Raw genomic sequence first — 19,983 nt, 5'->3', positions numbered from 1 at the left:
GAGCACACGTGCGTGTGTGCTGTGTGTGCTGATTCCTATGTCATTGCTGACCTTGCTTGTTAATTATACTCCATACATAATTAGACATAATTTTTGACCATTTACGCAGGCAGTCCTTTAACCCAGCTACCCGACTGTGACCATGACCATGTCAGAGCAGCAGTTGTCCGTTTATTTTTTAATTGTATACAAGTTCTGCGTAGAAAATCAAAGGCTCAGAAAAATTGCAGCTCAATCTACAGCTAATTAACGTTCCCATCTACTTGTCTTGCTTGGGTGCAATTGTAGAAAAAACTAGAGCTAGTAAAATGAGTGGCTAAATCCTTCCATCAGTTGTTTGCCATCTGTTTAATATTATAGGTTCTATCTTGATCTGGTTGTATGTTTTAGGTCTTACTTTATCATGTTCAGTTTGCTTTTCGCATTGATTTGTCCTAGTTCGAACTAGATGTAATTAAAAATGTGTTTTTCTGTCTGCTGCTGCTATTGGAATAATGAACCTTAATTTCTAAAATCCCTTGGTGACTTCGGTAGATGTTAGGCCTAACTGGATGGAGAGCTTCATGAGCTCAGCAAAAGACCTCCTAGAATTGTGTGGTGTTTAGCAATCAGTTCCTTTAGTCGACCTGGTACGCGATGCTCAGCAAATGCACGTATACCACGAGATTCAAATTACTCCCATCTGTTACTGGCTGGAGAGGCAGGCGTGTTTTCTTACCAATCCATTATGCTGGAATGAAAATGTCTGTTTTAACTGCTGCTGCCCAGCTCCCGTCAGCCCGCTTCTTCCCTTCTGAGCTGTCACGTTTCTGGCTCAGTTAACACTGCGAGACTTCAGTGTGGTTGGTTGTTTCTAAGCCCTTGTAGGCCTTGTTGTAATATCCCTTTTATCGTTGGCGTTCATTTGAATGGGCTGAGGGTTGTGGTTGCTGCTTTTCCTCAGCACAGCAACCACTGTTCTACTTTACCCTTCTCATTTGCTCCTAACTGCCTTTGTCAGAACGTCGTCGTGCTGTCAGTACAGCAGTGTTCCTCAGCATGTTTTAACCTGCTACATTTAAAACAGAAAATCAGTGATCCACCTTGTGCACTCTTGCTATCGTGGTTCTCCTTTGCACCCAAATACTATCAGTAGTTCCATATAGCACAGGATACTGCTATTATATAGCGTGTGGCTATACTCCTCCAGCTCTTTGTTTGGGCTTTTTCTTCCCATTTTGTTTGCATACATGGAAATGTGTGATTTTATCCTGGTTTCCAAAGCAAGTCCCTTCTGTAATGGCAGTAGTGTTCCGTGGGACGAAAGCAAGTGAACTCATTTTCACTGCACTCAGTGAAGTTTCAGCTAGCGGGAACGTGTGGTTGATTTTCAGTGCACTGTTGTACATGGGTATATGCTTTATATCCTGACCTCATGGGCAAAGTAGGTAGGGGTTCCCAAGCTTCAATTAAGACTTTTTTTTTTTTCATGAAGTATTTCCAATGCTGAAATTTTCCTTTTTCATTCTGCTTTGGAGTGCTCTTAACTGTTAGAGGGCCATCCAGTTAGCTACTTGTCTGGGCAATGTGGCAGCTGTTCTGATTCGTTTGTTTTCACCTGTTACAGGAAGCAGCAAACATGCTGCGTCTGATGCAGAACAGGCTGAAGGAAGAGGAACAACACCTGCTTAAGAGTGGAAGTAAGTGGGATTTCTAAACTAGTTGTATTGTTGGAAAAACAAAGAGCTGGCTACCTGTATAAATGTGCAGGCCACAGGGACACGGGATAGGCGACTGAGTCAACAGATATTAGAAAAAGTGGGATGATGATAACTTTAACAGAACACCAATGAAATGGAGAACCTAACCTCTGTGAAATGCTCCTTTACCTTGTAAATTTTACCTGTAGTGCTGCAAGGCAAAAACAGTTGCTCACTAAACGTGCTGTGCAGCTGCAGCGGGCAGAAGGAGGCTTCATTCTGCTGGCATCTGAGCCCCCTCAGGCTAGCTGCAGCTGAAGCAGTTGTCCCAGCACAGTGGGGTTGATGATGAAAAGTTGGTTTGCCAACAAGCTTGGTTAGAGGATTCTACCTGAGCAGATGCTCGTGTGCTGGTCAATATTCTCCTTGGTTCCTGGCACTACCTGGCTGCCTCGTGTTGCACAGGTGCTGGTTTGCCTTGCAAAACTGGAGGATCATTTTTGTCCTCACCAGTTAGTCCGCCACGTTGCGTGCCGTGGAGGTGGCTGTGTTTGGACTAATTCTTTGTGATCTATCTATCAGATTGTAACATTCACTGATGAGAAAACCTGTTTGAAATCCTCGTTAATATCACTCATCTTCAAAGTGTGCTCCATGTTTGCCTTCTTGGGTTTCCTTGGTGTAGTGCACCTGCAAAATGTGAATGCAATTAAAATTTGGGGATTATCTTATTTTTTTTTCTAAACTTTTAATTAATTAGAATTCTAGCTGAAGAACAGAAAGGAACAAGAACCCCTTGGGATTTTACAGAAAGCTAACAAACCAGATTTTGCTTCTTTTGAGTCAAGCATCAGCAGAACTTCCCCATTAATTGCCCGTGTGAATTGAATATTGCAATATGTGCATTTTTATATGGTAGTGAAAAGAAAACAAGAGGAGGGTTAACTCTCAGGATCAAAGGGAGAGTTCATGAAAGCTAAAATTGGGTAAGGACATAAAAGTTATGCTTCACAGTTTGTTTGCTGGCAGATGTTTTCTGAACAAGCTCATGAAAGAGGAAATTCATTCATCTCTGCCCATCTTTGATCTCATCTCCTTATGTCAAGGCAGTAAAAAGTGAAGCTTTATCTGAAATGTAGGATTTGTAATGTAAATTGCAAGAATGTGGAACTATTTCAAGGAATTACTTGTGCGAAAAAGTCCAGGTTCTGCTACGTGGTAGTTTCCAGGATGATTAAGTTTGGTTTCAATAGGTTTCCAGAAATTTTCCTGATTTTTTTTTTTCCTTGCCAGTGGACTTTCACTTAGAAAATTGTGCAGTCATTTTACATCTCTCAAATAATACGAACCTTGCCTTTTAGTGAGTGACCTAACTTCTACCTAAGAACACTTAAAGACTTGTACTGACCTCAAAAAATATTGCTATATTATGTCTTTATTCCAAATTGACAAAATTAGTGTTTGTTCTAGTGATAGGAGCCTTGTTTTCAGTGCTGGCTTATTTACTGATTGTCCCATACCCTTGGCAAATCAAGTCATCTTCCTAAGCTACAGTCTGCCTTTACCTGAACACGGCGTTGAAGTCTGTGGAACTGCAGAGATGTAACTGAGGCAATAAATTTGCTTCTTGGAGGCTGTTTCCTCAGCACGGAACACAGCCTTGTTACTGGGAGCTGTGAGGTTAATGTATTGAATGCTGTAAAACTGGCTGAGATCACAGTTTGCTAACGTAAAATGATCAGGTACCAGGTTGTGTTTTCCTCTTAGACCAGACCCCGCTTCCCCCTCTCACTATGGGTTACAAGATGCCTTTTATACAACTCAAAACAAAGAGATTTACTTGGAGGAGAGAAGGAAGAAGTTGCTATCTGCTGGGGGTGAAGTTAACCCTAGGATCCCAGTCGCAAGTCAAGAATATATCTTGCACAAGAGGAAACCGAAACAGCAGCTGAATCGGTGCAGCATCACTGAACAGCTTTGCCGGCCCCAGAGGGGTGATTAGTGAAATTCGCAGTAGAAATAGAAAGGACGGTAAGGGATGGAGCTTTGGCAGTCGAGGGTTCCCAAGAGCCCTGCAGCCTTGGCCTGGCACTCCGTGATTTTATCAACAGCTACTACAAGCATCACATGGATTGTGGGGAACCAGTGTAAAACCTAACGGGCACGAGAGCTTAGACCTTATTTTACCGAGGTGCTGAGGTTCTACATGCTGTATCCTCCTTCAAAGACAGGACGTGCCTTTTAGTGAGACAGGCACAAGGAAGATTAAAGAAAGGCTTTTCTTCCCCATTAGAAAGATCTTTCTGAAGCAGGTTTTAGGAGGAAAAAAACCACTTGTTTATTCCACTTGCATTTTTAAGTAATACACACAGTCCAAGTGCTTTTATCATTGTTTTCAATCTTCATCGTGTCAAAAGGCCTCAGGACCTTGTTGTTTGGGCTATTAGGGCAACAAACACGTCTGAGCTTCATTCCCCTGCAGCTCTGTTCAGGGGCAGGCAGCCTGGCCTGGGTCCCTGTCTCCTAAGGCTGAAGCTTCCCGCGAGCTCCCCTGGGACAGATTCGTGGTCTGCCTGCACAGAAGCAGCTCGGGGCCAGTGCCTCCTGCGAGGGAAAGGGAAGGTGCTCTAAATCTCATTACACTTTGCCCCTGAGAGCTGCAAAGCACTTAATGAGGCTCTCAGAACAGCACAGGCTGGAATCAGGTGATAAATTTGTTACCGTTAACTGATAAAAGTCAGCAATCATTCTGCCCCTGTAAGCACTCTCACCTTTGCATACCTTTGCAATCGATGCTGTTCTTTTATTGTCTGAATCCTTTGACCTTATCCACTGCTAATTTGGTAAGAAGGGCTGCAAATTAACAGTTCATTCCTCTGCAGCAGAAGTTGCAGGAATTCTGGACAGCTCTCCGTTTCGTTTCAGGCTGACCTAATAGTGAGGAAACCTAAATGATATTTATTACGAAGAACGGCTGTGAAACATTGCTTGAATTGTGCAGGTCTGTTAAGAACCCAGAAGGGCAAAAGGCAATGGATATGTCAAGATGCATGCACAAAATTTGCAACATTTAGTGCAATTCAGAAACAGCCCAGTTTTTTTTTATCTAGTGTACATTACAAATGATCTTTTATTTCTCACAGAAGATCTTCATAAAACCACTGAACGTAAAAAAAAAAAAAAAAGCTAACACTAAAACACTAAGTTAGGTGGTAAAAACTTCTTAAATTATGTAAAGACGTTGAACTCTAGATCCAGATCGGGCTTTCAGCGGGATTTGCATGATGACGATGTATGCGGTTAAGTACTTGCAGCACTACAGAAACATTTTTTGTGTGTGAAGTGATAAGGAAATTGCTGGTATTTTTGTAATCCTAATTTCACATAAGACACTGTTAGAGAAACCAATACACGGTGCGCTGTTTTTTCACAGCGTGCTGCCTTTGTAGCACATCCAAGGCTGGCGCAAGGTACCAAAAGCCAATTGCCTGAAACCCAGGGCTTGTGTGGTTGTGGGTAATGGCACGGTGCCTCTTAAAATATTATATTCGACACTGCTGGATGAGCACTGTGAAAACTGTTGATAGAACTATTGTCAGGTGTAGATACGTGAAGAGTTGCTCTGATAATGGTTTGGTGTGAGAGGAGAGGGTTAGGAAGGTCACTGACCACAGCAGAAGTTCAGGATATTTTTTCAGCTTCTCCTGTTTTTGGAAAAAAAAGTGTTTACAGAGCAAAAGTAACTAGTGAATTTTTTTCTAAGCTAAAATACATTTTTTTCAGACTAACCAGCCTGTTTCATTTATACATGTTCTTTCTTTTTGTGAATTTTAAAGCATAATATATATACATATTTTTAAAAGATATATTTTCAGTATATAAAAATAAACCCTTAAAAGGTTTCAAACTGTTTCCTATATTTCTTTTGGCCAAATCTATGCCTAGCTTTTTATTTCGGTTTGCAGAAATACTTGCTGTACAATTGCATGGTGCAGTGCAGGCGCCGCTCTCCGGCTTGCTGCTGCAGCCAGCCCGCCCAGCCCTGGCTGCTCTCGCTTGGTCTGTAGAAGGAAGAAGCACCCGTGCCACGCAGCACTCTGAATCTCTTGTATTCCTTCTGCTCCAGAACTGTTCCTCTGATATCTGACAGGTGATAAACAAAAAGCCCTGTGGCAGTAATTGTCATATGTGAAGTGTAGCAGGGAGTTGCTGGGTAATCCCCACGGGTGCCTGGATGGTATTGCTGATGCTCAGCACCTTCACCAGTAGCGTGCTAAGACCATCCGTCTTGTAAGAGGCACTTGGAACTTGTCCACGATTGTCTTGTGTTTGGCTTATTAAATAATTGCAAATTCATGTTCTGATTTAATAGTCCTGCGATGGATTCTTGGCCTCTGAGATCATTAGAAACTTGTTATGGTGGCTGAATATGACCCCTCTGTAAAACGGGCCAAATAGCTACTCGCTCCCGTGCCAAGGCTGTGAATCTCAGTTTGAATGGAAAATTATTCTTCACAACTTCAGGTGATGGAGACCGATAGGTTCCCTGGGCAGCGGTTAGTTATCTGTACTGTTTAAGACACGAGATCAGATGGTGCAGCAAGAGACCATTTTAAAATGGCAAAAGGTGAGAGGTGAGAAAGGGCACTTAGACCTAAGTGCAACACCTGCTTGGTGTTTGTGGCACGGTATTGCTCCATTTTCCTACGTGAAGTCTGAACATCCGTGCGTCCTGCTGAGGTCAGGAGGACCATAGCTTGGACTTGCTCGGGAGTTCTTAGACCAAGGTGGCTTTTTCAGAGATGACACACAGGGTCTCGGTTGTGTGCGAAGGACACGGGATATTCCCTGCTGAAATGCATACATCAAAGCACTTCTTCCCATTCAAATTTGCAGAGCTGCAAACACGTCAGTGTTCGGGCTGATACGTCTGACTGGTTTCTCTGAGGTTGGTGAGACGTGAGTATGGCTTCGGTAGAACCGAGCCTTTCAAGTGGGAGCTGAACGTTTTTCCTCCCTTGGTAACGTTAAAGTCCTAATCCGCTCCTTTTTTCTTTCCTGTTCTAAAATGTAATGCTATTTATTAAGTGGATTTTATTTTGGCTCAAGTGGCTGTTGGTTCCCCACTTGGTTTTCTCATGACATTTTTCACCAAAAGCAGCATCTTGCTGAATACGGTAATTGTGCAACCAGGGCCTGTTTTCAAAGCGGTGATTTTTATTAACAAAGTGAACATGTGAAGCAACACTTGCATCTAATTCTAAAATTATTTATTCTTATCATTAAACTATGCCCTTTGTGCTCATTATCCTCACCCCAGTACCTTCTTATTTTACAGTTGGATACGTTTACTTGAATATTTATGCAAACCTACAAATCTGTAATGACATCACCGGTACGTTATTCAATCATGCTGTTTCTCCTTCAAGCTTTGCAAATTACCCCAAATTAAATCATTTAAATGTAGTACCATCAGTCCAGGTATCTGCTCTCGCTTTTTTTCTGGAAACAGGTGTGTTTTGGAACAAGTGACACACCTTCTGAGAGCACCGTTTCCCAGCTATAACCAGGATGTCCTTTGTGTGGCTGGACTAGTTTAATTGAGACTAATTTAGTTGACTAAAGCTCACCTTTATGAAATGGAAAGACTGAAATATAAGGCAAGAGTTTATAATCCCAGTGTATTCTCTCTCCGGTGGTCTGATATTTGCCTGTGTTCTCTGTGCAGTGGAGTTAATCCCAGCAGCGAGGAATTGGGCCAAATGCAGTTCATGAAGTGTTTCTCTTGATTACCTTTGCATAGTAAAAATACAGGAGCGTGTTAAAATACCAGCCTTAAGCCTCAGTGAGCTGCCAGCATTAGCCTAAATTTGGGCACGTAGCTTGCTGAGTTGCAGTTTCTGGTTAAAAGTTAAATAATCTTCATGTAAAGCCATGCAAATCTCTTAATCCAGCTACATTAGCAGGTGTTCTGTACTTCGTGTACGAGTATGTGGGAATTTGAAGTCGTATGCTTCATTATTCTCATTGCTTTATATTGATACTAAGAGAAATCCGCATTTCCTCCGTGAAGAACTCTCCTTGTGTGCTCAGAATGGAGGCATTGTCATGTGTGACGTGCTGTAATTTCTGTTGTGCAGCATTACACAGCTAGTGGTTGTCACCTCTCCGAGGACAACAGGTGGTTTCTTTGTGTGTTAAGTGAAACATTCTGAATTGTCACCTTTTTTTTTGTTTTGGCTATCCAGAATGTTTTTCTGTAAACTGGACACCCTGGGCATGTACAACGAGACATACAGGGCGGAGGAGTCCTGTAATGCTCTAGGTAGGTCAGATCACACAACATTAGGCTAGTTTGCCATTTCATCCGTCCATAAAACCTGTACTCAGCCTGTTTTCACCATGCATGAATCGTTTTTTAGCAATATGCTCAGCATCCTTGGTGTTTTGGCCCTGCACAGCTGTGCCCTGTGGGCGATAACACGGGCTGAAGAGCGCAGTGCTAGGAGCTGCTGAGCCACCCATCACAGAAGGCCGGGTTAGAGCAGCGCAGTAAGTTTTTTTGCAAGTGAAGAGGGTGCTCAGAGTCTGTCCAAGCGGTGGGCAGGAGGCTCGGAGGCACAGGTTGTTGCTGAATTGGTAGTTCAGCTCCAGCCTTTCTGTTCCTTCAGCATGTGCTCACTGTAGCAGCCCGGTGAAACTTCACCTTGGGGTCTGTGCAGCACAGTTCCAGACAGGCTGTTCAAAGGAAGTCCAGATCCTTGCCAAAATCCGTAACAAGCTTTGTTTTGAGGTCCCAGCTCAGCTGGAAGAACGATGCACCGCGTTTGCATGCGGTAACTCACCTGACGAATTTTCTCTTCATTTTTACTGAGAAGTAATGCAGGATTTTTGAAGGTGTAAATAAAAGCTACGTTTTCAGCTGCTGGTGACTTGATTGGTAGAGCACACTCTGAAAGAGGAGAGGTGGAGCTGAGGCACCGGGTGTGCTTTTTGTGGGGTGCCCATGGCTCTCTGGCCACGCATGGGCTGAGCACCTCCATCACTGGCAGGTGAGAGGCCAAACATCTGGGGCAGTGGGGGAGAGGGATAAAAGTAAGTGTGAGAAAGAGAGCATTAGGAGGAGCAGAGCAACTGAGTGAAAGAGGTTAGGAGAGAAAGCAGCTGTGTTTAAACCATCTCCTTTCCTAAAGCAGTAGCTTGAGGCCCTCCGGCCATGGATTCTCTCTCCACAGTAGGTATCAGTTCTGTCCCAAGGCACTGTTCGCCGTGGGATCTTTCTGCCAGTCCCAATTCCAGCAGAAAGATATTGTGGGGAATTATGATGAGCTGATCTTCCTCTTTTGCAAGTTGAAATGGGTCAGAAATGGCTGGAGAGCCCAGGAGCACGCTGCAGGCAGCAGCAGGGTTCGTGGGGTTCAGGAGAGCATTAAGCCATCAGCACGGCTGGTTAGGGGAGAGAGCACCTCTACGGGCAGCAGAGGGATGGTGGCAGGCTCATTTCTGTCCTTCTTGTCATCTTACCGCTGTTCTGTCTGAAGGGAAGTATGCTTTAGGTGTTGTATCTGAGAGTGTTGCTACAAATGGTTTAAAAAAAGGTTTCCAGGAAAGTGAAATGCAGAATTAAAGCCCCGTGTGTTACAGCAGTGCCCCCACCCCGAGCGGAATTGCATCGCTGTGCCTATGCAGGGTGAAGGCTCTAAGTCCTGTCCCCGAAGTGGAGTTAACTGGGTTTGTCACTTTGGGTTGCCACCAGAGAGCGCCGGATCCATTAGTCTAGGTCCCAGCTGTCCGCTCACGTTCAGAGTGAGAAGGAGAAGGTGAGAATGGGGAGGAAACTCAACTGGTCTGGCAGAGCGGGCATGAGGGTCCTCGGCAGCATCCTCCGCTCTGGCTGGTGGTGCTGCGGAACAGGAGGGGCGCATGTGACACAGTCTGCAAGAGAGGAATTACTGCTCAAAGAAGGGGCAAAAAAAGAAGTCCAAAATGAAAAAGAGCCTCACAGTCTTACCAGGGCATCAAATATATCCCTTGTCGTTTTGTCATTAGCTTAATATTGCAATGAAAAAGATTATGGGAAAAAAGTCTGATATATCGTATATTGTCTGATAATTAAATATTGTGAAGACATATCAGCTCGTTACTAATCGAAGTAGTTACTTCCATGTTCACCTGAGACGTGTAATTAAGTGTACCTGGGGAAGAACTGCCTGCTTTCTGCAAATAACAGACAACTCTTGTTGCTGTGCCAAGTGCTAAGCTCGTGCAGCCCCGTGGGCTTTGGCAGAGCACCGGTGATTCCTTAAGCTCCTGCAGAGCGGCCACCACGCAGCTGCGCTTCTTGCTGGAGCATTGGCCCTGAGCTGTCGGATCAGCTGTTGTAGGGGGGCTCGTCTCTATGTAAAATACACGAGTTCGTAAGATGCCAGGAGCTGAAGGCTCAGCTGGGGAGGGAATTAAGCAATCACAAGTGGGCAGAAGCTGGAAGGCAGAGCTTGGTCTTCGTGAGCCAAGGAGCATGAACAAGTAAGCTTGTGTGCACAGAGGGGAAAAAAGCTCATAGGTAGAAGGAGACTTAAATGGAGCAGAGCCTCTTCCAAACTTCCCACATGCTCCTGCACCCAACTGGACTGCTTCTGAAGAGGCTCAGAGCAGAATCAGTTTGGTTGGTCTTGCATGTGAACCCCGAGGTTGGGCTCAGATGGGACTGATATGGCTGACTGGGAGAACAGCCTGCCCTCGGTTCCACTGCAGGTGCTTCGACGTGTTTGAAGGTTTTTGTCATCCTTTCCAACCTCTGAAGGACCAGTCCTTTAGGTTTATTCCAGTTTGGTGACTGGGGGGTTGCTGGCAGGGATTCACCTGTAGTTTGGGTGGGAGGAAGAAAACAAAGGCAGGTTATGAAAACTTTTGAAGTTCCTGCATCTGGGGAACTCCAGGCTCTCTTCCTCGTCCTGTTTTTCTAGACAGCTTGGGTTTAGCTCTAACAACTTTCATTTATCTGGAGATGTCTCATTGTGCTTTTCTAACCTATGACTAAATGAAAGGCAGAGAGTCTAAGGGGACATTTTTTAGTATTACTTACAGCAGAGTAAAAAACTAAGGTGTATTAATAAGCCCACACTTCCCAAAAGCTGTTAAAAGACCTTTATTTTGAGATCAGTTTCAGAAATAGCACCTCCTGACTGGACATACGGCTCATACCCAGGGAGTGCGTTCAGGACATTGCCTTCACGGTACGACCTGAGCGTGGTCTCAGGACAATTGTTTGTATTGCACACTGCTCATCTCAACTTCTTCGGCACTTAGGTGTGGAAAGATGCCTTCCTTAGTGAGGCTGTGCAAACCGGCTATTCCCCTGCGCCTGTCAGCAGAGACAGTGCCCTGTTTCCAACACGTTTTGAATTAATGAATTAATCTTAGACTCGAACAAAGACAGAGAGCGCTAGCATCTCTTCCGTCTAACTGCTATTATGGGCTGCTGCGGTTTGTTTTCAGTGATGTTTATCTTCTGCTTTTGTTTTAACCAGATAATGATGATTCCGATGCAGACAGTCAAGAAGATGAAGGCTCTGATAGTGAAGTGGAAGAGGGGCAGATCATGAAGCAGCACACAGCCACGGAGGCTCTAGTGCAAGGTACCTTCAGCTATCCTGAGTTGCTTTTACTCAAAAGGAGGTGCTCAAAGCGTCTTGAGTAATCTTAAATATAAAAGACCTTGTTCAAGGACATTGGCACTGCTCCATTCACGCGAGCTGTAAGAGGACAGAGGGAGAAAATACAGAAAATACTTTCAGGGGAGTGAATTAAGGAGGATTTACTGAAGGGAAAAAAAGTGAGAGAATCCTTTCCTAGTATTACTTTGCAGATTCAGAAGTAGCTTTGTGCAAAGCCTTAGAAAAGTAATATGATTTCTCATTGCAAGGCATTTATTTCCCTTTAGGTGTAGACATTACCTCCTGTAGGGTCGTCTTCAAAATGGCACCTTCAGTGAGTCTGTAAAGCCTCCTGCACTGACACAGGCAAGGGTGTGACACATCTGAGTTACTTCATTCAGGGGAGGACCCCCAGCTTCTGGCACAGCTCATGCGGAGTGGAACTTCAGCCCCTGGCTGCCGATTCCTATAGATTCCGGGTCAGAAGCAGTCTGAGGCTCTGTGTTTTAGGTGGAAAAAAAATGTTCTGCTCAGTTTACAGTCAAGCAAAATGAAACCAGGAAATCGGGTTATTTCTCACCGGTGCTCTTGTCAGCTGTGAGTGATTCTGTCCATCAGCAAAAGCCTCTCTGGGCTCTGGATGAAGCGCCAGTGTGGATAACATCGTGTGCCACTACTTCTGCTGGAACGTGTTACTTGTAGAGACTGCAAATGTGTTTTCTTTCTGAGCAGAGTTCTGCTCTCCTCTTTCTAACTGAGACTAGAGCAAGAAGCTGAAGTTCTCAAGTCAAAAAAATTCAAACATTTTTATCCCCATTTCCTCTACTTTTCATAAAGTCAAAAACTCTTGAAAAGTTTGAAAAGTTGAAAGTCTTGAAAGTGCCAGATACGCTAATATTCACTAACAAAAAAGTGCAGTTTCTCAAAGAGAAGTTTGTACTCGGTTTTTAGAGCTTTAGAGCTGACTGTAACTGTCTGTGCTGCCCCCTCTCAGCAGGCATCATAACCCAGCAGTGTGGATCCCGGCTGCAGTTAGAGTCAGCTCTTAACATCAGCTTCAGGAGGAAGTATTATTATGCTAAAAGCTGTAGATTTTGTTGCAAATAGAATTTTTCTAGAATGAACTTTATCGCTAATTACACTTACTGGAGACTCAGCCTGAACTTGTCCAACCTAAAGAAAGCAGTTGAAATCCCTGAGGTATTTCCTCTGCCATCCTGCTTAGATGGCTTCTTTGCTCTTGTAGGTCTCATCCTAGTCCTCAGTAAACTACTTCTGACACAATTATCCTCTTTTTTGCATGTCCTGATTGTGGTTTGCTGACTACCCGGTAGCCTTACCAATCTTTACTCAGTGTGTCTCTGTAATTTGGAAGTCTCCCTTAGCTCTCTGTCCTCTTTTTGCCTCTCACTTGCTATGAACAGAAGCACTGAACCAACTCCTTGTACGTTTAAATGGATCCTGAGATGCCTTTTCCATGGTTCATCCAGGGGTGAGGCTGCATTCTCCCACTGTAACTCACAGCACCTCAGTCCTACTGTGCTGCCATGCAATCTCTGCTGGCAGAGATGGATACAAACATCCTTAGACTTCTAAGGGAAGAATTATCAGCTTGCTTTTCTGCCTTGCTGAGGTTACTCCTCATCGTCGTGGGCAAATCACCTAGTTGCTCTAGCTGTACGTACACTGAGATTAACAGCAGGCTCTGCGTACTGCTGGCGTTGCTTCAAAATGTTTTGTTTAGGAAACTCAGCCTTCCTATATCTCTGCCTCTGGTGTAAAATGAGCTCTCTCAGGCCTGCTGATTCCTTATCGGTACAGAACACAGGGAAAGAAGAAAGACTATGTCAAGACACCAGCCAGGCCTTCAGGAGGTCCAGCCTGATCCAGAGTGCGCACTTAGTGAGGAGCAGTTCTAGCCTCGAGGACAAGCTCAGTCTGCCTCTTTTTTGTGTTAATTGGCCCCTTCGGTCACAGCAGTGGTGAGGCTGTGTTTGACTGCATGAACCTGGCAAACTGAAGCACTGGAGACAATGTCAGGTTCTTCAGCTTCGTTAGCAGGTTGAGCTGGAGCCATTCATCCTTAAATGCAGAGAGAATCTATACGTGTACTTCAGCATGGGTAGGTTCATTTTAAAATGTACTTAATAACGAAGACAATATAATAAGAACATCATTTTTATTAATTACCACTTTTTTCCTTGGCTCAATTCAAGAGATTCCCATTGCTTTCTTTTGAAGTATTGTGTCTTCTTACAAAGTGATGCTTCTGAGCCGTATTTGTTCTGCTAAGGAGAAGTAGTTCGCTGTGGTCAGTTCTTGCAGTAGCTGTGATTCGGTTTTACATCTCTAATTTCCACGTTATTAGTATTCTAAGAGAAGACTTCCTCCCTCTATAATAGGTGGGCAGGCAGTCTCGTGTGTTCTCATTCATAGGGAGACTCTTATTAGGCCACTGGGTATAAATGAGGAAAATCAACACACTTTCCCTCTCGAGTCGTTTCAGCAGCTCTGTCTCAATGCAGTAAAATTCACACTAAATGCAGCTTTGACAGTATTGCTCCTGGTTTTATTCTTTTAGCCAATTAAAAAACTTGAAGGTATAGGATTTAGTCTCCCATGGAGCAGAAAAGAGTGTTGGCTAGGGGAGACGTGACAGACTGCCAACTCCTGTGGTACAGAGAGAGAATCAAATCCTTATTCCCCATGCACAAAGAGGAATAGGTGGGCAAAGGAGGAGGTTGAAATGGGCTATGGAGCCTGTATCTCCTTTGGGTTCAGGATATTTACACTGATTCACTGATAGAGCAAACCCAGCCTTAGGAAGCCAGGAGGTGCTTCTGTACAAGGAGAGAACAGGCACAGGGGTGAGAATGAAAGTCTAGAAGGATGGTCACCAAGCTGGCAGACGCTGGCTTGTTGGCTTTGTGGCACTACAGCCAGCATTGTCAACACAGCTAAAGGCAAAGCCTTCTCCTTGATGTGGCTTATTGTAACAAATTCACGTGTCACCAATCATTTGCTTTTATAAGTGAAAGAATGCATTTATTTATCATCTGCATCTTTTAATTTGAACTTTGTGAGTGTAAATAAAAATCCACATCCACTTTTGTTCTGCCTGGGAATAGATAAGTGAGGCTGTTACACAAATAAAATAGCAAATGCTTGAACTTTCCTGAGGTCAAACTGTGAGTTAGTGTTGATGTTTGAAATAACTCTGTTTTGTCAGAGAGCCAAAGAAAAAGAAGTTCTTGCAGTGTTGCAAGGTCTTAGCCATCTGCAATGCAGACAAAGCTCTTCCCTGGATCAGGCCATAGACCAGTGTTTTGCAGCAGCGTGGTTGTTCACGCGCAGATGGTATAAATGTTGGGGAGAAATACGCAAGGCTTCATCCTGGGAAGGTAGAAGTTACCATGCCAGGTCAGGCGTAAGGTCCATGTAGGTCTGCTGTTTCCAGCACTGCCTGAAAGAACGTGCCTGGGGATGACTGCAAGAACCTCCCTCAGGTTCTCTCCCATTCTCAAACTGGCTCCAGCTCCATCGGGGTTTTCTGAGCTGGTTTTGGTTTCCACATACTTGCTCGAACCCCTGATAGGCGTTCTATTCTGAGAACCTGTCCGGTCTCCCCTTGAACCAAAGTGGTTTTTTATTACCCACGCTACCAAAAGTGGCAGGTTTTGAAGTGGTGCTGTGGTTACATGTGCAGATCCATCTTTTCAGTCTCATTCATCCAGAGTTCTGAAATGCGTTGTGGAATCACGAGCAAATTCAGGACCTCTCCTCTTCCCAGAGGCTGCCCTGGCTGACTGTGCGAGCCGTGGCAGACTGGCACATGCTGTGCTTGGAACAAGGTAGGCAGTGGAAATGCTACTGAATGAAACAGAAGTGATTAGTGCTTGCAAAACAGTGGGACTGTGCCCATATAGTAAATCGTCCTCTATTCCCCACTGTCAGGATCTTTCAGCTCCCCAAAACCAGTTAACCAGTTGTTCTCTCTCTTATGTTTCCGTTTGTGATGTTGGCGTTGAGGGGCATTTTTGTCCCGTTAGGACTACAGAGACTATTCTGCTGTCGAGACAATAACAACTTCAGCTCCATTTGGTCTTTGTTGTGAGGCAGCTTTATCAAATGCTGAATGTTCCTTTCTAAACAATCAGTCCACGGTGAAACAGCGAGAACAGCTCTCCTGGAGCCTCTTACCTTTCCAGATCTGCCCCAGAGGATCAATGTGGTAATGAAGTCCTGGCAGCCAGGTTAGCAAGGCTGCTTGCCAGGGAAGGGATAAAATGTTAGCCTGTGACAACCTGCAGCTTAACGCAGCAAGGGCAGCGGATGAGAACAGAGGGCTTTTATTAAGAAAGCCAGCTCACTGAAGGAAGTGGAACCAAATAGACAGCAATCAAACCACAGATGAGTTTGGGGACAGGCAGGGAGCACGGCCCCAGGTCCCCGTGGACAGGGGCTGGCTTGCCATTGCCAGCTGTTCCTGTGCTGCAGCCGGGCCTGTGGGGATCCCTGGTCCCGTACAGATGAACCTCAGGGAGGCAGTGCACACAGAGCAGCGCGCCTAAAGCATGCCAATGATGCTTTTGCGGCAGATATTTGGTGTTTTGAGATGACAGTGATGTTTAGTCTCCCTGTCCCACGTTTCTTCTTAAGCTTTTTTTTTGGTGATACTTAAGTAGGAGCTGGCTAGCAGGCGTGGGGCAAGGGCTAAGGATACCCTGCATGCTGGGGGCAAGGCCCCAGCGGGGGAATTAGCCTCACGTTTTCAGTCCTTTAGGGAGAATGGGAACTTTGACAGAGCAGCAAGAAATCCTCCCAGGCCTGCACTGTCCTGTTTCCTAATCCCTCCTTACAGCACACAAGCTGAAAACCAAGAAAGTCCTTATCTGTTCTCACATAAGGAAGTGGCCAGACTCCTCCTGTGGCAGTTCTCTCCCCAGCTCATGACCGTGGTCAGGCTTCTGCTACTGAATTTCTAGAATGCTTTACTTCCCTCTAACCTCCTCGGTGCCTAGAAACCAGAAGCATGGCATCAATATGAGGAGGAATTGAGGGATGCAATTATGAATGTGCAACAGCTGCCTGTTCCTTGTTTGATGGCTTGTTCACATTGAGTTCCTGTGGATGTCACCTGTCTGATTTTTAAAAATGTGCGTTAAATAATTAATCTACGTCTTCGCTTTTCTCTGGTTCCTAGAAGAAATTACGTTTGTAAGACCAAGAAACATACAAGTGCATTTATCTTTACAAACACAGGTTTTCTCAAAATGTTGCGTTCTTTGCTTTTGTGAAAATGAGTTTTGATAAGAAGAACACGCTGAAGCCTGCTGCAGCTGTCTAGACATCATTCAGATGTTGTGTGAGCCTATCCGTGATCTCTCTGCTTCTTCCCTAGGGACAGCTGCCTCTTACTGGCATGCAGCTTAGTGTAGGATGTGGTCTCCCCCTTTACTGTTGCCCAGTCATCCCCCCCCTAGTGTTCAGAAGCAGCAGTCAGGATCTCCCTGCTGCTGCAGTCAGAGGCACTGGAGCTTGTGTTGTTGGAAAGAAATAAATGAACAGAAGAAAATGCCTTGTTCAGAGTCATGCCACACTTGGTAACTGAAGTGGCACTAAGGAGGATTTGCCCAGGGTCTGTTGCACATGCAGACTTCAGCCACAGACTCAAGAAACTCTCAGCGTCCCTCCGATGTCCCAAGAGCTCACAAAAGTACCAGGAGTCTGCAGTTCAAATACTCAGTGAGGCTTGCAGGCATTCTACAGACTAGAGAATGGAGTTTGATGCTTGCAGTGAAAGGAGATACAGGTGTGCACACATCTCACAGAAAGGTGAGTCGGGGCGAACAGCAGCCTTGACACCAGCTCTGCTGGGCATTGAACTCTTCTTACTTTTCCCTTCTGTTGGAGGATCGTGGTTCTTGTCTGTAACCCCATAGCTCCTCTGAAAATCCCCATCTGATTCTTTGGCAGGTAACAAGAGATGCACAGCAACAGAAACAAAACTCCCTTCTGACCCGGTCAGACTGCTCTCTTCCTGACAGCTCTTCACAAAGGCAGGCGTTTGCAGGCCTCTCGTTGCTTGTGTTTGCAAACAGGCCTCGATCCAAAGTCTGTGCAAGTCAGGAGATGAGTGGCTCTGGATTTTGCACGTCCTGTGGTGGTGGCAGAGGGAGAAGGCTGAGGCGTGAAGAATGGGTCTTGCAGAAAGGCATTTGGCTGGGTCTGACTGGCAGTGCTCAGAGGAAACTCGTCAGGGGAGGAGGAAAGCCAATAGAGCTGCTCTTCTGATCTTAGCGTATTTCTGTGTGGATCTCTGTAAATTCCCATCCTCAAGATGAGAGTCTGCAAAGTCTTCAGGTTTACTGATGTGGCTAGCTGCTGGACGTGCTCGTGTGGCTGGGGAAAGAAGAGTCGGGTGGTTTTGGACACACCAAAAAGGGGCAGCAGTTCGGAATTCATGGAAGTGAGTTTGTCTTACCTTGAAATAGCCTTCCCTCCATCTCATCATCTTCTCCCAGTAGAGCTATCTCCGACCTCACCTATTGTGTCATCAAAGTGAAGTGCTCACAGGGATGGAGGAAGTGTGTCCCTGTGCTTTCAGCCCGTTTTATGGCCGCTGGACCTAGTGGAGGAGGAGGGCTGTAGGTCTGAGCTGGTGGGGTTGAGACAGGTGACTTACTTCCAAGCAAGTTTCCTTTCCGTGGGTGGTATAAGAAATAGAACTACGAGCAGCAGCTGTAGTGTGCTTGGTAAATCACTGGATCTTGGCAGTGTCTGCAAAACGCTGCTGAGATCAGGGCCTTCTAAGGGCTACGCTCACACATAAGAGGGCAGAATCCAAGGGGTGCACGAATCAGAAAGATCAGGCAAAAAATTCATCCTCATTTTCTGTGCAGGGAGGGGAAGCCAGAGGGTAGGGAGCTCACCCTGGAAATTTGCATTGAGATCGGAAGACTGAAGGTAGATCTCCAAACGGGAGGCAAAATGTTTCAGCTGCAAATCCGCCTTCCCCTCGTGGTAGGTTGCTTAACCTGAGAGGTTAGGACATCACTTCTTGTTGTCAGGAACAGGGTTAACATATGCCTACTGCTGAGTAAGATGTAAATCATTCTGGTCCTGTGGATCCATTGTAGGCAGCTGCACAGGTCAGTACAATGGCAGGCATCACACGCAGAGGAAAAATGGCAAATGCTCACGGGATAAAATCATGGATGCACATTCTCTTCTGATCTTTGATAGCTCAGTGGCTGTAAACCATGGCGATGCACTGAGATTAGATTTGAATCCAAAGGTGCAGTGAATTGCAGTCTGTTCATTACTAGCATTTTACCTAATTATCACTTTGTACAGCCTGTCCCAGCTGAATTCACATTATCTGTAAGTAAACATAACAGGCTTTCACCCGCTTGGAAGCTGCGTGAGCCTCTGTGGCCAGAGTGGTGCGGCACTAATGCCGCAGCAAGCTGAGCCCAGCTAAATTGAACCCAGTACATTTCAAGTGCCAAACACCCCCGTACCTGCCAGCCCTCCCTGTTGCGTGCAGGCAACGCCTCTGTTTCCTGCCTCCCCTCCAGCACACAAGGAAATTCACTGCGGTCACTTCTCTTGCTCCCACACGCAGAGACTTGGGGCTTAATATCGGAACGGTAAAATGAGATCCTGCTTTTGTAAAAAGGCTCCTGCCTTTGTCACAGAAGCTCTTCTGGTAACATGGAAAATCTGCCTGCTCTCCTGCTTAGACTACAGCGTATTGCACAGCCTGAAGCTCCAGGCTCTCTGCGTGTCGTGGTGTCTTCTGTGAGCATCCCAGGGCTGTGCCACGGGATCTAATGCTGCTGATCCCGCAGGCGCTAGTTTGAAGATGTCCTCCCAGCTTAAACCCACGTAGGTATCAAAGTCGGGGCACCGACTTCCAGTACCTGATCCTCTTCTTTCTCCAGCTGTAAGCAGTTGGATGCCAGTAAGGTGCCATTCCTGTATCTGCTGATGGAAAAGCATCTTGCAGACTTTGTTAGCATTCTCCAGGCTCTTTCCTTGCGTTTTTGAACTGCCCTATTTCATCAGCTCTCCTCGTTTGATAGTCTGGTTCTCTTCAGGATCTCTCTCAGCTTTGTCTTATCAGTAAATCTTAGGAACTCTGCTGCTTTCTGCTTTGAGGTAATAAATCCCTATCTAGCACTTTAGGCCGAATCTTCTACGGAAGAAAATTGCAGGTAAACTCTTGGTTCCTTTTGTAGGCTGAGCAAACGGGTAGTTCCATCGTCATCTAATGATGTCAGCTGCAATCACCTCTGAATTTACTTAGTATGCCTATGTGTGTCAGTCTCTAAAGCTTGAGAATCTAAAGCTCTGTCCAGGAGTCATCTTATAATTCCATCTCCACTCCCTGTGTTGTCAGCGGCCAGCTCGATACGTTTTATTTGAAGATCCGGGGTCCTTTAAATTACCTGTCCTGACACAGCAAGGGCTGTTTGGTGGCTTCTGGATGAGTTAGCCAGCTGTTTGCTACAACTAACCCAAAGCAACCTGCAAAAGGGGTGAGAGGGACCCGTCTTCTGTCCTTTGGGAGGTGCAAAGGAGGTTTGACAGGATGTATCTTAAAGTTGTGGTGTTCTCATGCTTAAAAAAAAAAAAAAAAAGAT

At 45.3% G+C, this 19,983-nt stretch overlaps 1 protein-coding gene across 3 annotated transcripts in view; it reads left to right on the top strand.

Annotated features, from left to right (window-relative positions):
* The window catches only part of CLUAP1 (clusterin associated protein 1), a 70,534-nt gene that overhangs the window by 46,490 nt on the left and 4,061 nt on the right, over nt 1–19,983 (top strand). For all 3 annotated transcript variants that reach the window (XM_035339902.1, XM_035339903.1, XM_035339901.1), the window contains exons 9-10: nt 1,607–1,679; nt 11,210–11,317. In XM_035339902.1, coding sequence (XP_035195793.1) covers nt 1,607–1,679; nt 11,210–11,317 — 181 coding nt within the window. The remainder of the gene's footprint in view (nt 1–1,606; nt 1,680–11,209; nt 11,318–19,983) is intronic.

This window comes from Oxyura jamaicensis, chromosome 14 (assembly GCF_011077185.1).
Source record: "Oxyura jamaicensis isolate SHBP4307 breed ruddy duck chromosome 14, BPBGC_Ojam_1.0, whole genome shotgun sequence".
NCBI lineage: Eukaryota > Metazoa > Chordata > Aves > Anseriformes > Anatidae > Oxyura > Oxyura jamaicensis.
Note: the sequence above shows the minus strand (reverse complement) of the source record. Positions and strands in the feature narration are given on the sequence as shown.